Raw genomic sequence first — 16,468 nt, forward strand, 5'->3', positions numbered from 1 at the left:
CCCACTCCCACCCAAGGATGCTGCCGCCGTGCCCTGTCCGCGGTCGCTGAATGTCACTGCTCCCTCTTCCTCCTGATCAGGGTAGACACAGCTTCCGAGGCATCTCCTACCCCCAAACTGCCGCGATCACCCGAGGGTGCAAGGCCCGGGTGGAGGACGAAGTTTGGGGCCCTGAGCGGCGGGAGGGGGGGGCGCTTTGGCGAGGACCTCACCTCTCAGTCCCAGCCCTGGCGGGCACACTCCCCGCCCCAAACGGCCCAGGCTTCCCCACCCTCCCGCGGACACCGGCATCCCCGCCCTCCCCCGAGGGCGGCGAGCGGAGCCCCCCAGGGCGGAGGCAGGTACCCCCGGGGCGGGGACTGGGGCGGGCGGGGTCCAGGCTGCGCCCCCGGCCGGGCCGGGCGGGCTAGCTGGCGGCGCGGGGGGAGCGGGGCTGGGCGGCGCTGCCTCGGGCTCTGTGCGCTGCAGCCCGGAGCCGAGGAGGAGGAGGCGGAGGAGGAGAAGGAGGCGGCGGCGGTGGGTCCCGGGCGGGGGGAGCGCGGCGCTGCGGACCCGGGCGGCTGGCAAAGGACGAGGCGGAGGCTGAGGAAGGCAGCGGGGAGACCCGGGCTGCAGCAACAAAGGGCAGCAAGCGATTGGCCGGGCTGCAGGCGAGGTTAGCCGGGGACCGGGGTGGCTGGAGGCAGCGGCGAACGGTGCACGTGCTTGCAGACACGGGCGAGTGTGGAGCCGGGGGGTGCACGCCCGGCGGGTAGGGGCTTGCTCCCCTTCGGCACGGGATGGCGAGGAAGGCTGCAGCGACATCGTTCTGCCTGCACCCGGCCTGGGGCTTGCAGGGTAGGGGCGTGTGGGGGGTAAGGATGCGAGCCAGGGGGCGGGCGAGTAGTCGCCCGGGACGGGACGGGAGAGGGTGGAGGAGGGGGCGGGATGGAACGCTCCGGGCGGCGCGCCCGTCCGCGCGCTCCGCCGCGGGAGCTGGCGACTGAGAACCTCGAATTTTAACTTCGCGTGCCCGCCCGCGCGCGCCCGCCCGCGCCCACCCCTAAATCCTGCGGCCGCCGCCAGCGATCAGCTCTCACACAAACTTTAGCTGCGGGCTAGGGGATTTGGGGTTGAGTGGGGGAGGGGAGAGGGAAAGGGCCCCCTGATTGGCGTCGTCCGCAGCCTGTGAGGCCGAGCGCCTCTCCTGCGAGGAGACCCAATCCATGGCCAGAGGTAGAAGGGGCGGGCAGGGGGAAGTAGAGGTGGCGCGGTGTCTGGGAGAGAGAAAAAGGGCTGGACCAATAGGTGCCCCGGAGAGGCGGGCCCCGCGGGCTGTTGATTGGCTCTGGCAGTGGACCCGCCCGCGGGGTGGTTCCGGAGGGGGGGATGATGGGTCGAGGGGTGTGTCTATGCGGAGGCGAGATGACCGGCAGGAACCTGCCCCAATGGGCTGCAGAGTGGCTAGTGTGTGCGTGACGGACAGGCCCGCAGGCCAACGGGTGGCCCTAAGTGTCTGCGGTCTCGTCCAATGGAGCAGCGCTGGGGCGGGGCCGCGGCTCGGGTTTAATGAGACTCCATTGGGCTGTAATCAGTGTCATGTCGGATTCATGTCAACGACAACAACAGGGGGACACAAAATGGCGGCGGCTTAGCTCCTACCCCTGGCGGCGGCGGCAGCGGTGGCGGAGGCGACGGCACCTCCTCCAGGCGGCAGCCGCGGCTTCTTTCTCAGGCAGCGGCAGCGCCCCCGGCAGGCGCGGTGGCGGTGGCGCGCGGCCAGGTCTGTCACCCACCCCGCGCATTCCCAGGGGGAGGAGACTGGGCGGGAGGGGGGCGGAAGGTTGGGGGGGGGCCGGGGGCTTGTGACGCCCCTCCCACAGGCCTCTGCGCGAGGGTCACCGCGGGGCCGCTCGGGGTCAGGCTGCCCCTGAGCGTGACGGTAGGGGGCGGGGGAAAAGGGAGGAGGGACAGGCCCCGCCCCTCAGCAGGGCCTCCAGGGCAAGGGGCGGGGCCCTATGGTGGAGGGGGCGGGGCGATGTCGGGGGGGCGGGGCTCGAGTGGTTGGAAGGCGGGGGTTCGGAGGGGTTTTCTGAGTGGGAGTGACCGGGTAGGAGCTGTGGGGGGCCAGTGAGCGTCTGGGCTGTGAGAGACTGGTGAGGGGGTGGGTGAGGGAGAACTGGAGGTGTGCAAGCAGGTGCAGAGTGAGGGGAGGGAGAGGTGCAACACTGGACACGGGGAGGGGGATCTGAGGGGTGTGTGAGGGCAGGTGGGAGGCTGCGGAAGGGGGATTGCAGTTAGGTGGGGGCAGTAAGAATGGGTTTGGGTGTGGTGGGTGTGGAGAGGAGTGGAACGCAGTGCGGAGTAGATCCCTGGATGGGGGGGGAAGTATTGGAGGACTGTGAGGAGCAAGTACAGGTGCTGGGGTGGGAAGCAGGTATCTGGGTACCTCGGCATTGGAATTATAAAGGAGATCTGGGGTCTATGCAGCATTAAAAAAAAAAAAACATGGAAGAATGACATGGCTATGCTTGGAGTCTTGAAGGATAATAAGACAGCAGAACAGAACTTGAGCATATCTGTAGCCGAAGATCTTATGGGGATGGGGGATACAGGGGACTGAGAAAAGGAGGCGGGTGTGACCAAAAAAAAAAAAAAAAAAAAAAAAAAAAGGGTGGGGCTGGGCAGTGGTTCTGGGTGAATGTGATTTGGTGAACTGCTCCAGGAGTGGGGGCCCGGGCAAAGAAAGGTGTTCGTTTGGGAGACCAGGTTGTTGACTGGCTGGATTTCTTGGGTGAAGCTTGAGCTGGAGTCTTGAAGGTGGGGCAGGATGTCTGTGTCAGGGGGAGGCCCTGAGTACTTACTACCTTGGGAAAGGACACTGTGTCTTTTTGAATTTGTGAGTACTTTGGTACGGGTAGGCTGCAGGAAGTTGTGGGAGAGGAGGCGCTAGAGTACAGATGGTTTCCTGTGCCCCAGGAAGGAGTTTAAGCCCTGCATTTGGGAGAAGGCATTGGGATATGATAAACACAGTATTGGGCAGAGGTTGTGAGAGAATAGTGATAACGAATTACAGATGTGGAAAATAAGAAAAAAGAACCAATGAGCCAAGTATCAAGTGTGTTGAGGGAGGTACCAAGAAATTCAAGGTAAAGAGTATATAAAGACTCTCCTGTATATGGACAGGAGGCGAAAGTAGTAAATGGGAATTAATTATATTGGGATAGTGTAAATTCTGTGGTGCTGCAAAAAAGTTACTGTTATTACTGTAAATGAAGTACATTCTTCTTTACTTGTGTAACCCAGAGTTTTCTGGGATAGCCCCGAAATAAAATACTTCGATCCATTCCATTCTTACCCATTAATTCTTCACATATGTATCAAAATGGATTGGGGCAACCTTTCTATGTTTTTAAGAATAGGAAAATATTGCATGTTTCAGTAAAGGATAAGATTTTTACCTGAGAACCTCGACTTGGTTGAAGGTTGGGGAGGTGAAATGATGACTTAAAAGAGAGAGAGAGAGAGAGAGAGAAGCTAGAGGAAGGTGGTAACATTAAAGCAAGAATTTAGGAGAATGACTTGGTGGTGATGACATGGTCAGTAGTAAGTTTTGCCTACCAGCCATACCCAGGCCTCTGAGTAGAGTGGAAGTTCTGTTGTTGCCGTTATACCAAATGCTTATCTCATGCACATCTTGTGAAGATAAGATTGAAACTGTCAGACATAAGGCATAATGTGAATGAAAGGTAAAATAGGGTAGTATGGGAAGGTAGCCGAGGAATTTTAGTAAGTAATTTTAATGTACTTCAGAAATCTTAATGGATTTTTACATACCAGTTAACCAACTGGTCTGGCTTTATTAAATGCCAGGATTCCTAACAGGTGACTTTTCAGTCTCTCAGATCGTTTTCTACAAAATACCTTCAGTTTTCCACATGCATATACTTGCTGGTATTTGTATAAAGTAAGCAGAAAGGAAATTGTTTTATGGAAGTTGGGGATGTGTGAGCTATAGTGATCAGTATGCTTGAAGAATGGTAATATTACATGGATGGGAGAAGTGGGATGAAGGGATATTTTTCTTCCCTTCAAATGCTTTAATTTGCATTTCCAAAGCACCTTTTTTGTAAGACTCACAATCTTGCACAATTCTTTCTTCTTCCTCCTCCTCCTCCTCCTCCTCCTCCTCCTCTTCTTCTTATTCTTCTTCTTCTTATTCTTCTTCTTCGTTTTTAATCATCTGTTCTACTGTTGCTGGATATTTGAGTTGTTTCAGTTTGGGGAAATTGTGAATAAAGCTGGTATGAGTGTTCCTGTCGCCGTCAACTGGTAACACACGTGCATATATTTCTCTAAGGCCTACACCTATGAATGGAATTGCTATTTCATAGGCGGGGTGACCATTTATAACCATTTATCCTAGCTTATGCCTGTTGTCACAGTGTAACCACTAATATAACATCTTTAATTCTCAAAAGTGTCTGGATGATGAGTTGTGTGTCACTCTAGTCATGAGGTATGCGTATCTTCAACTTGACTAGATACCAGTCAAACTGTTTTCCAAAGTGTTGTACCAGACCACACTCCCTTCTGTGATCTGTGAGAATTTCCATTGCTTCTTGTCCTCTTCAAATCTCAGATGTGCTAGCTTTTCAAATGAGCCAATCTGGCAAACTTTGCATTTAACTGGTTAGTAACCAGGTTGAATAGCTTTTCATATATTTATTGGCTGTTTGGATTTCCTCATTTGTAAAATTTCTGTCCACGTCTGTCCTTTTTATTTATTTTAAAACTTGGGCCTTGTGTCTTTTATTGGTATTTCGAAGTTCTTTATTTACTCTAGATACAGATCCTTCGTCATGTGTGTATGTTGCAAACACCTACTTCTATTCTGTGGCTTGCTGTTTCACTCACTTTATGGTGTCTTTTAATGAACAGAAGTTCTTAATTTTAATGGAGTCAAATTTATTGGTCTTTTCTTTATGGTTAGTGCTTTTTGTGTCTTGTTTTAAGACTCTTTCCTACCCTCAGGTCAAGAAGATATTCTCCTATGTAGTATTCTCTTCTAAAAGCTTTATTGACCTTAAAAAAAATGTTTGAGTAAAATACATCGTTCTTGACCTCATCCTTGCCATTACAAATCTATTTTTGCTTTTGTTCACTTTATTCTGAACTCTGTCTTGAATTTTTACTTGTCTGCAACTATAACTAAGGACCAGGTGCTGACTTCCCCTGTCTCTTAGGAGAAAATGGTCAGATAGACAGAAGTTCAGCCAGATTAGATTTTACAGGTCTCCAGCTGACTGTATTGCCCTTTTTCTTTTTATGAGCTAGCATTTTATTGTGTTCCTGCTATGTGTCTGCCACCATTTTTGGTTCTTTCATATTTGTTATTTCAATTATTTCTCTTAACAGTTCTGCCAAACAGGGGTGTATAATCTTTTCCACAGAGGACAAAACTGAGACTTAGATTAGATTGATTAACATGTCCAGTATTCCACAGCTTAGTTAGCTGGCAAAGTGGGGACTTGATCCCTGAACTTTCTAGATATGTCCCACCACAGCATACCTCCTTATTGAATGAAGATTTCAGAAGCCGATTTGATGAGTATCCAAAACCAATGAGGGTACCTTTCTTACTTGTAATATAACATGTCCTCATTAAAGCATACTGAGGGGCTCACGGGTGGCTCAGTGGATTAAGCATTTGCCTTCTGCTCAGGTCTCATGATCTCAGGGTCCAGGGTTCTAGCTCCAGCTTAGGGCTCCATGCTCAGTGAGGGGTCTGCTTCTCCTTTTCCCTCTAACTTCCTACCCCCACCCCGTGGTGCTCTCTTTTGTTGTCAAATAGAATCTTTCTTAAGAAAATAAAGCACACATAGTTTCTTTGAAACTCCATAAAATTATTGACTTCTCCATCTATATTAAAGTAAGTAAAGTTAGAGTAGTTAGTGGACCTTAAGGAGTCTTGGGATAGGTGATAGAGGTCCTGTAAATCCTTGAAATTGTATGCACATGTCTGTATGTACATGTGTTCATTTTTAAAAATAGATCTATAATTTTCTTGGGGTTCTCGTTCTCAAAGGGGAACCCTAATTGGTTTACAGGCTATATAGTATATTCTGTTTGAAGACGTTTGTAATAAAGGTGATGCAGAATTCTCATATGATCTGTATTTTCAAAATAATCTTGTAAAAATTCAGAGGTCAGATTCTTTTTTCTCAATATGTTGTTCTCAGTCTTTGTCATTAAAGCCTGGTTAAAGCTAATTTATAATTAGGAAGAAATCTAGGGTTGAATAGGAATTTTTAAATGCCAAAAAAAGACATTCTAAATTTAGTTGATTATTTCTTAAGTGAGAGTGCTTAGTTATAATATCATCATTACTAATCAGTGTACCCTGGCTCCAAAGGCCTGATGACTTCAAGTGACTTTTCATCTTGTCTCTAAAATCCTCTGTTTTACAAGGGATCAAATTTCCTGTGAGGCTCCTAACAGTGTGATTAAAGTTTAGAGACTGAAACTATTGAGCACTTAAATGTAGGGACGACTATACAAACCTAATTCTTGGGCTTCACCAGGAGATTTGGGGCATGTCTCAACTAATTTGTGATGATGATGTTGAAACTAATCTTTGTTAGGGATTATGGAAGCCATAATAGTTTATTGATGGTTCAGTTATTGTTTGTTGAAGCAGATTTACACAATTATAGTTTAATGACATAACAAGGATATTGTCAACTAGGAGAGCATGACATGAAAAATTAAACTTCCAATTAATATAATATGTATTAGTTGAAATGATAATTTTCATGGTGATTTAGCTTCTTAGAAATCCTCGGAAAACATTATTAGCTTGTGAATTGGAAACTCTATGTTAATGAGTAGTGAGAAAGAATTTAGTATTATTCCAAAAAAATGGTGAATTAAATATTCAATTCAATTAACATTTATTGAGTGCCTACTCTGGGCTTGCTGATGAGTTAGACTCATAAATATACGTTGAACAAGATTGATGTTGGGAGAGATGACGTACTGGTTGCTTTAGTTTGTTCAGTCATCCTACCTTCCAGCTTATCCTGGACGGATGCTAGTGCCAGAGTGAGTCAAACATTTCAGCAAATTTGTGCATGTGTGTGGGTGCACTTGACTATGCCGTATTGTGTCACTCCTCTGCACGGGCTTCCTGTTACTTCATCTGTCATGTTCACACGGCTCAGCCTGGTTTTTGTTAATCCAACTTTATTTCTTCTCTTCAACACGTACTGGCTCTAGGCATGCATGTGGACTTGGTGTCTCTTTTGTTAGGCTCGTTCATGCTTAGCTCCTGTACTTTCTGCTGGTTTCCCTTCATTCATTCACTGATGCATTGACTTAGCAAAAAGGCACAGCTCCCCTCTTACTTTCAAGCGGTGGTCCTGGGAAATCTAGGGACATGCAAAGGTGAAACCAAACATGAATCCTGTTTTTAAGAATTTTCACAGTTCTAGTAAGGGAGATGAAGTCAGTACACGAACGAGCATAATACAAAGTGGAAAATGAATGCTAAAATATTAAGATCATAAAAAGCGACCTGATAGACAAAAGGGACGTAGAGCTTCTGAGAAGGTGTCAGTTCTTACTGGACCTGAAGGATTTGAATTTTCATTTAGGTAAAGAACCCCAGGCGGTTATCCAACTTCTGCCTTGTCTTTCAAGGTCCAGTTTGTGTCCCATCCATCCAAGGGGTGTTGTACCCACTCAGATAAAGTCACGGTGGTTTCCAGACTTTTTTCCTTCTGTAGCCAGGATCCCTTTCTGTGAAGTGAATCTTAAGGAGAAACCCATTATGAATGGGATAGTTAAAATGGAGCTCCTTTGTTGGGTGCAAGGAGTTGTGTGGCCCTAGTGTTAACCCCCAGGGGCATCTGTGGGTGATACCCCAGGCACTTTCTCTTAAGAGATTCAAGGAGGCTAATTTAAAAGCCAGTGGAGACACAGGAAAGAGTTTAGGTTTTAGCATCTCAAGTAAAATCCATTATGATTTGGTGGTCTGAAGCCTTGACCAAGTCATGTTTCAGTTTTCCTTTTGCAAAACAGGGCAACAGTGCTACTTCGCAGAGTTGTTTTATGGTTTACTGATAATCTGTGTATAGGTACTGATAATCTGTGTAAAGTGCCTGGTCTATAGTAGGTGTCAGAAAATGGTTGGTACCAGGTTAGTGCTTTTTATTTTTTAATGACCTTTTTTTTTTTTTTAAAGATTTATTTATTTATTCATGTGAGACAGAGAGAGAGGCAGAGACATCAGCAGAGGGAGAAGCAGGCTCTATGCAGGGAGCCCAATGTGGGACTTGGTCCCAGGACCCCAGAATCACGCCCTGAGCCAAAGGCAGAGCCTTAAGCCAAAGGCAGACTCAACCGCTGAGCCAACCAGGAGTCCCTTTTTATTACTTATTGAGGTGAAATTTACATAACGTAAATTTAACCATTTATAGTTAACAACTCAGTGACAGTACATTGCCAATGTCGTGTCACTACCACCTCTATCTAGTTCCAAAACATTTTCATCAATCTAAAATAAAATCCCTTACCCATTAAACAGTTTCTCTTCATCCCTCCACTCCCCAGACACCACCAATCTATGTTCTACATATGGATTTGTCTATTCTGGAGGTTTCACATAAATGGAATTATACCATATGACTTTGTTTCTGGCTTCCTTTGCAGCATGTTTTTACAGTTCATCCACACTGTACTATGTATCAGTATTTCATTTCTTTTTATGACTGGATAATATTCCACTGCATGGATATACCACCTTTTCTTAATCCATTCAACTTTTTAATTTTTTTTACTTTTTACTTATTTTTTTAAAGAATTATTTAAATTCAATTAATTAACATATAGTATATTATTAGTTTCAGAGATAGAGTTCAGGGATTCATCAGTTGCAGGTAACACCCAGTGCTGATTCCATCATGTGCCCTCTTTAATGCCATCACCCAGTTTCCATTCAACTGTTGATGGACATTTGGTCTAGGTCCATTTTCTGGCTATTGTGAATAGCGTTGTTACAAACAGGTGTGTATGTGTACTTATTTGAGTACCTGTTTTCAGTTCATAAGAGTATATGCCTAGATGTTGAAGTGTGAGGTCTTATGGGAATTTCCTATTTAGCTTTTTGAAGAACTACCAGTGCTTTGTTTCTGAATTGCTTCTTATGCCTCTAGCACCTATCATAGGGCTGCATAGAGTGAATATCTTGGTAAATTTTGTTGCTTGTTCTTTGATTAGTATTTGTAACCTCTCCTTCCAGTTCATATAGTTGAGGCCTCAGGCATCAATTTTCAGGGAAATAGATGTATCTAGGACTTGGAAGTTAACAAATACCATCGTATGGATTGATGTTTGATGTCGTCAGACAGCAGATACTTGTTAACTGAGGACACCGTTTTGAGTGAGTGTGCCAGTAGTCTGTGCTGGGTGGTTATACAAGGAAAAAAGTTAAGGTCTCTTCCCTTCAGCAGTGTATGTTCTGTTTCAGAAGATTTGTGGTTCCTCACTCAGTTACATAAAAGGCTGTGAAAAAATCCAGGAACATATAAAAGTGAGAGAGCTAAAAATAACTTAGCAAGTAAAACCCAGAATGACAAAAGAGTAAACTCTATTGTTAATCTCTATTTATTTTTTTTTTAGCCACTGTTTTTGGCTCATCTATAACATGACTCGAGTGTTATGACATTGATTTTGAAACGACACACAGCGTTAGTGAGAGCATTGAGGAGGTTTCACATAATATTTATGATCCAGGGTATTTTGACTCCTCTTATGCTGACATGAATATTTCTGAATAGTGTTGATATTTATATAATACTAATGAAGCCAAAAGCTCGTTTTGGACTAAGCATTTCTCTAGATCTGTTTAGAATAGTTTGTAATGAATGATGTAAATACATCCATACAACCGTATAATTTACTGATATTATTTTGTAGTTAAAAATAAAGTGATTCAAAACCTTAGAAAATAGAATAATTTAATTTGATGTAACATGAGTCCCCAGAATTAATTTGGAATGGTTCACTCTCTTTTTGATAGTCTTTTAGTCCAACTTTAATTTTATAGAAAAAAAATGAAAAGAGAATAATGATTTTTAGGGTTGTACTTCTGATACAATGTCCTATCTACATGTGAAACAAATCCTAGTGCTCTAAAAAAGAGAAGTGGTGTGGATAATTCCAAATCGGGAAAAAAAAGCATTTCTATTTGGCTTTTGAATGAATTACGCATTTTTTTCTTTTAGATTTGTCTTTATAGTTAGATACTGCTTAGACTAAAATTAAATTGGTTTTCAAGCTATTCTCTTAGAGTATACCAATTTATAGTGGGGCCAGTGGGATGTCAGTAACAAACTCTCCTAAGATTAAAAAATTTGCAGTGGATAATATACAAAGTAGGTAATATACATGTGTTTAGTTGAGAATTGGCTACAGATAAAAGACTACGGATTTTGTTCCTCTCCTGGCTCTGTGTGTGTGTGTGTGTGCGCGTGCATGTGCGCACGCGCTTTAACACTGATTCTGGTTGTAGCATGGAGATGCTGAGTTACATCTGCTTCTGCCTAATTAACTCTGTTGGTTGGTGTCAGATGAGAGCTAATTTTGAGATTAAATTGAGGAGTGGGGTGTGTGTGGCTGGGGGCGGGGAGAAGAAGGATCTAAGGTTGCTTGATTATTTTGTATAAGATCAAAATGCAATTATTCACAATGTTGTTTTAAATTTATTTTTTTGACTTTGAAGTGAAAATGATCAATATTGTCCTAAAATGTGACCTGTGTCAGTACATACTCTTGTGGAAACTGGTACATCCTTCTCTTAGGTGCAGTTATTGGCCATATCTTTTTTTTTTTTTTTTTTTTTTTTTTAAAGATTTTATTTATTTATTCATGATAGTCACACAGAGGGAGACAGAGAGGCAGAGACACAGGCAGAGGGAGAAGCAGGCTCCATGCATCGGGAGCCCGACGTGGGACTCGATCCCGGGTCTCCAGGATCATGCCCCGGGCCAAAGGCAGGCGCCAAACCGCTGCGCCACCCAGGGATCCCCATATCTTGATTATCCAGTCAGTATGTAGATGCCAGGTGACCTTTGGGACAAATAGTGAATGTTTCCTGGAAAGTTAATAACTGAGCCTCAAACATCACTTGACTTTTTTTTTGTTTTCAGACAAGATGTTACACCTGCCTGGCTATTTGAGTAATTCCAATATTTTTTTTTCCCTCATGATGTGATTATTTCTTAGACTCTATCTCAGTACTGGTGTTTTTTGTTGTTGTTGTTGGTGGTGGTGGTTTTTTTGTTTTTGTTTTTGTTTTTTTAAAGTAGGCTCTATGCCCAACGGGGGGCTTGGTCTCACAACCCTGAGATCAAGACCTGAGCTGAGATCAAGAGTCGGTTGCTTAAAAAAAAAAAAAAAAAAAAAAAAAAAGAGTCGGTTGCTTAACTGATGGAGCCACCTAGGCACCCCTGTCACAACCTGATTTATTTATTTATTTATTTATTTATTTATTTATTTATTTATTAAATTTTTTAATTTATTGATGATAGTCAAACACACACACACACACAGAGAGAGAGAGAGAGGCAGAGACACAGGCAGAGGGAGAAGCAGGCCCCATGCACTGGGAGCCCGACGTGGGATTCGATCCCGGGTCTCCAGGATCGCGCCCTGGGCCAAAGGCAGGCGCCAAACTGCTGCGCCACCCAGGGATCCCCGCTGCGCCACCCAGGGATCCCTTTAAAATTTGGAAAACACGTCTGTTCTGAAAAGAAGAACAAAATTTAAGTACTGCTTTGGGGCTTCATTTCTCGTCCTGATTTCTATGTTCTTAAATACCCTTTAGTGAAAAGTGCTAATAAGTTCATTGCAGTTATTTGTATTAGATAGTTGTGAAGATCCATAAACTGTCCCTGAATTTGAGGGATGTCTTTATGCCCAACTTAACATTTACTCTTTTTCCTTTGGCAGATTTGCGTGAAGATCTGGACAATCCTCTTTTTTGTCATGGACTGTTAATACATTTGGAGTTCCAATTCTGGTATTTTCCCTTATCTTATTATATTTTTAAGATATTGAAATATGTTGGTAAGGGATACAAACGATTCTGTTGATTGTGTGTAAAGATTGTGGTAATAGCTTGCCATGAAGGTATATTTTAAGTATTTATTGGTTTTTATTTTAAGGTATGTTCATTTACTTGTGTAACCCAGATGCCTGAGAGCACCTTTGCAATATTGGATACTTTTCTGTGACCTTTTCTCCTGCTTCCTACAGTTGTGTTTTGTACAATCAAATTAAATTGGTTGATTCATCCTAAGTAAATGATGAAAGATGAAATAATTATTTGGACATAGTGAAATGTCCTCTAATGAAATTTTGCCCTAAACCATTTTACTTTGGAAAGATGTGTCCTATTCTAAACTTACTAACACACAATGATTCCCATGTTCTATCTTGAAAGTAGTTGCACTATGAAAGCCAGTAATTTCATTCCTAAACACACACCATATTCCAAGTCCAACATTTTTTCAATGATTTATATAATGACACAAAAGGGAGCACTTCTTGGGTTTGCAGATGACATAGATGACAGAATTAAGATTCAGAAGGATCTAATATGTTGGAAGAGTGACTCAAACCAACAAAATGAACTTGAACTGTAATAAATTTTAAATCCCAGCATTTATATTTGCACAAGGAAGGAAATGGAAAGACTCAGCTTGACAACATTTTTGAAAGAAGGTCTGGGATTTTTAGTTGGACTGTGTGCTTAGCATGAGTCAATTGTGTGGCAACACTGTTAAGAAAGTTCATGTAACATTGGATTACATTTATGCTTGAATAATGCCTGGACTGCCAGATTTTAAGATGGGCATTAGCCCAAACTAGTAAGCAACCAGAAGAAGGAAGTACTTGAAAACCATGTGATGTGGAGGTGTTGAGGCATTGGAATATGAGTGGTCTAAAGAAGGGCTGGAGGTAGAATAGAGTTCAATTTTGGTTTGGTTCAATAATGGTTTTCCAAAGATTCTCATTTTCAAATATTTGAAGGCCTGTCATCTTAAATAACTAATATGAGTTTCTCGAGATTGTTCTAGGGAAATCAAGACTAGAGGGTAGAAGTTCTGGGAAGACAGTCTTTGGCTCTTGTGAGTAAGAAATATATTACAGTTAGAGCTGTCCAACAGTGGAGCGAACTGCCTCAAAAAGTGACAAGTTCTCCATCCCTGGAAGTATTTTAAGACTTGATGGCCCATCTGTTGAGGTTATTGAACAAGGGATCTTTTACTGGATAGCTAGAGATTAGATAGGATGACCTCTACAGTCCTGTTAGCCCCAAGTTTCTGAATCCGAGGGGGAAAAAATGGAGTGAATCTACAGTTTCCTGATGGCAAAGAGGACAGTCCTTTTTAAACTGATTCTTTCAAGCTGACTGAGCAAGTATAGTTCAGTGGCCCAGTTTTTCAGCAACAGAGCAAATGTTATGTTTTTCATTATATCTGGCTAACATTTTGAGGAAAGATGTTATTTCTCCCTTTTAGATACATTAAATAAATAACCAGAGATAAATTTAAATTTTTTTTTATGAGACATTTTTCAAAGTGTACAGACCTTGCATGAGTGGAAGTGATGATAGCTATGGTATGTTGAATATTAGATATATTCACTTAATTCTCTTAACAATCCTCTGTGAGGGATATACTATTATTGTCCTATAGGTAAGGTAACTGAAACTTCACTTACCCAGGGTTTCTCTGCTAGTGGTTGGTAGAGTTGGTATTCATGCCATTAGTCTGATTGCAGAGGCAGTTGTGGCTCCTGTGGTGAAGACAGCACAGGACTTGGATTTTAGGTAATGGCATTTAGCTTTAAGTTTACTATAGACTGTTACCTTGAGTGAACTCCATCTTCCCCTGGACCTCAGTTTACACATAGAATTGTCTTGGCAGATTAGATGACAAATTCCATGTGAAGAGAGTCTGTCAACTTGAAACTATAAAAAGAGTTCAGATGTGGATATTATCAGTGGAAGGTGAGATTGGAGCCCAGATCTGACCGAACTCCCCAGCCAGGGCACTTTCTTCTGGTGTTCTTTGCAGGAGTACTAAATATAGATTGGAGATATAGGGTGGTTTTGGTGTTCACCAGGAGGCTTTCAGAGAGCCATACCACTGTTTACCTGGAATCAGATTTGTATGAACCTTCCTTTAAAAGGTGAAGGGTTAAGTTACCATATTAGTTTCAGTTTTCCAACCTGTGGGTTAGAGAGTGTCACAGACCCTTTGGCGGATACGATTCCATGGAAGTGGCGAGATGGGAAATTTTCTTACATGTGAGACTTGGGAAATATAATATCTAACTGAAATAGAAGAATCAGGATTACTGCCTTTTTTTTTTTTCAAGTTTAATATTTCTTGAAGTAAGGTTAATATACAGTTGACCCTTGAACAGCATGGGTTTGAACTGTGTGGGTGCTCTTATACGTGGAATTTTTTTGATAAATATAGTACTGTAAATGTATTTTCTCATCCTTAAGATATTCTTAACAATATTTTCTTTTCTCAAGCTTACTTTATTGTAAAAATACAGTATATAATATAACATAGAAAACATGTGCTAATCAGCTGTTAATGTTGTTGGTAAGGCTTCTAGCTAACAGAAAGCTAGTAGTTAAGTTTTTGGGGAGTCAGAAGTTATACTTAGATTTTTGACTCTGTGCCCAAAATTGTTGCGTTGTTCAAGGGTCAATTGTACTTTCACAAGATTTTTTTTGTTTCATAGACTTGTTCTTTGAGGTTGGTTTTATGTTTATGATAGACATTTATCTTGAACCACTCATGTAAACTTACTCATTTCAATAAGAGTTAATCCATTAAGTAACTTAGGTGTGATCTTTTAAATGCCCCATAAGTGACTTCATATAAATAACTAGTGAAAATCCTAAAAAAATTTCCTTCTCAGACTGTGACCCAATTTCTGGTTAGAAAATTTAGTCACTGTGGCTTTGTTACATAATACCTGCCTGTCATTACTTCTGTGGTCCTTTTGCATCTGGAAAGTAATACTGAAGAGTCTTTTATTTTTAGCAGTTCCATTATTAAGAACATTTTCCCCCTTTTTATCCTTTAAGGTCTTGATTTCCTTGTGAAAGATGTTCTTCGCCCGAATGCAGTCTTTCCCGTTGGTCAAATAGACATCTATCAACATTGCCCGTGTGTCCTGTTTTTAATCTCTTAAGGATGGATGTTTGTGAGGTTTTGCTTAATAAGATCTGGAATATTCTGCCCATTTGTTGAGTTGTAAATGACTTTTAAATGTTCAAGTTCTGTTAAATACAAGGAGAACCTCTATGGGTAATTTTGGTATTGAAGAAGTCATTTGTCAACCATGGTAAAACTTGCAAACCCACTTTATACAGAGTGGATTCTTGAAGCTATACAGAAGATAAAAAAGCAAAAGCAAAGACCCTCTGAAGAGAGAATTTGCCATGCAGTCAGCACTTCCCACGGGTTGGATAAGAAGACAGTCTCTGAGCAGCTGGAACTCAGTGTTCAGGATGGCTCAGTTCTCAAAGTCACCAACAAAGGCCTTGCCTCCTATAAGGACCCAGACAACCCTGGGCGTTTTTCATCAGTTAAACCAGGCACTTTTCCTAAGTCAACCAAGGGATCTAGGGGATCATGCAATGATCTCCGGAATGTGGATTGGAATAAACTTTTAAGGAGAGCAATTGAAGGACTTGAGGAGCCAAATGGCTCCTCCCTGAAGAACATCGAGAAGTATCTCAGAAGTCAAAGTGATCTCACAAGCACCACCAACAACCCAGCCTTTCAGCAGCGGCTGCGACTAGGAGCCAAACGTGCAGTGAACAACGGGAGGTTACTGAAAGATGGACCGCAGTACAGGGTCAATTATGGGAGCTTAGATGGCAAAGGGGCTCCCAAATATCCCAGTGCTTTCCCATCCTCGCTACCACCTGTCAGCCTTCTACCCCATGAGAAAGACCAGGTAAGTGAAGAGAAGGTCGTTAATGCCCATCTGACTTGTACAGTTTCAGTTAAATTTTATATGGACAGAAGTTCCGAGTGAAGTTGAATGAAATCAACTGTTTTGCCTTACAGGAGGCTTTTTTATATTTTAAAATGTATATGTTGTTGATAATATAAATTGTTCTGTATTGTTTTACCGTGTATGGAGGGCTTCCTCCCTGGGCAGTTAAGAATTGAATATGATGATTATGTCATTTGTTTTTTAAGCTTTAATTGGTGAGTGCTTAAAGGGACCTGGATAGATAATTTTACTCCTCCTTCATCAAGGCAGGACCATATATATTTTAAAAATCTCAGAAAGGCCATTGTACATTTTTCTTTTTTAAAATTTTATTTTATTTTATTTTTTTTTAAGATTTTATTTATTTATCAGAGAGAGAAAGTATGCACAAGCA

The 16,468-nt window shown here is 42.6% G+C and overlaps 1 protein-coding gene across 5 annotated transcripts in view; it reads left to right on the forward strand.

The window, feature by feature from the left end:
• The first annotated feature begins 514 nt into the window (after positions 1-514).
• Positions 515-16,468, forward strand: part of KAT6B (lysine acetyltransferase 6B) — a 186,988-nt gene continuing 171,034 nt past the window's right edge. For 2 of the 5 annotated variants that reach the window (XM_049108806.1, XM_025435018.3), the window contains exons 1-3: positions 515-655; positions 11,992-12,061; positions 15,155-16,032. In XM_049108806.1, the coding sequence (XP_048964763.1) occupies positions 15,412-16,032 (621 nt within the window). In that variant the 5' untranslated portion in view covers positions 515-655; positions 11,992-12,061; positions 15,155-15,411. Of the gene's footprint in view, positions 656-1,488; positions 1,763-11,991; positions 12,062-15,154; positions 16,033-16,468 lie in introns of those variants that run through there. The other 3 variants (XM_025435012.3, XM_035715319.2, XM_035715324.2) reach the window with 3 other exon arrangements.

This window comes from Canis lupus, chromosome 4, assembly GCF_003254725.2.
Source record: "Canis lupus dingo isolate Sandy chromosome 4, ASM325472v2, whole genome shotgun sequence".
Taxonomy (NCBI): domain Eukaryota; kingdom Metazoa; phylum Chordata; class Mammalia; order Carnivora; family Canidae; genus Canis; species Canis lupus.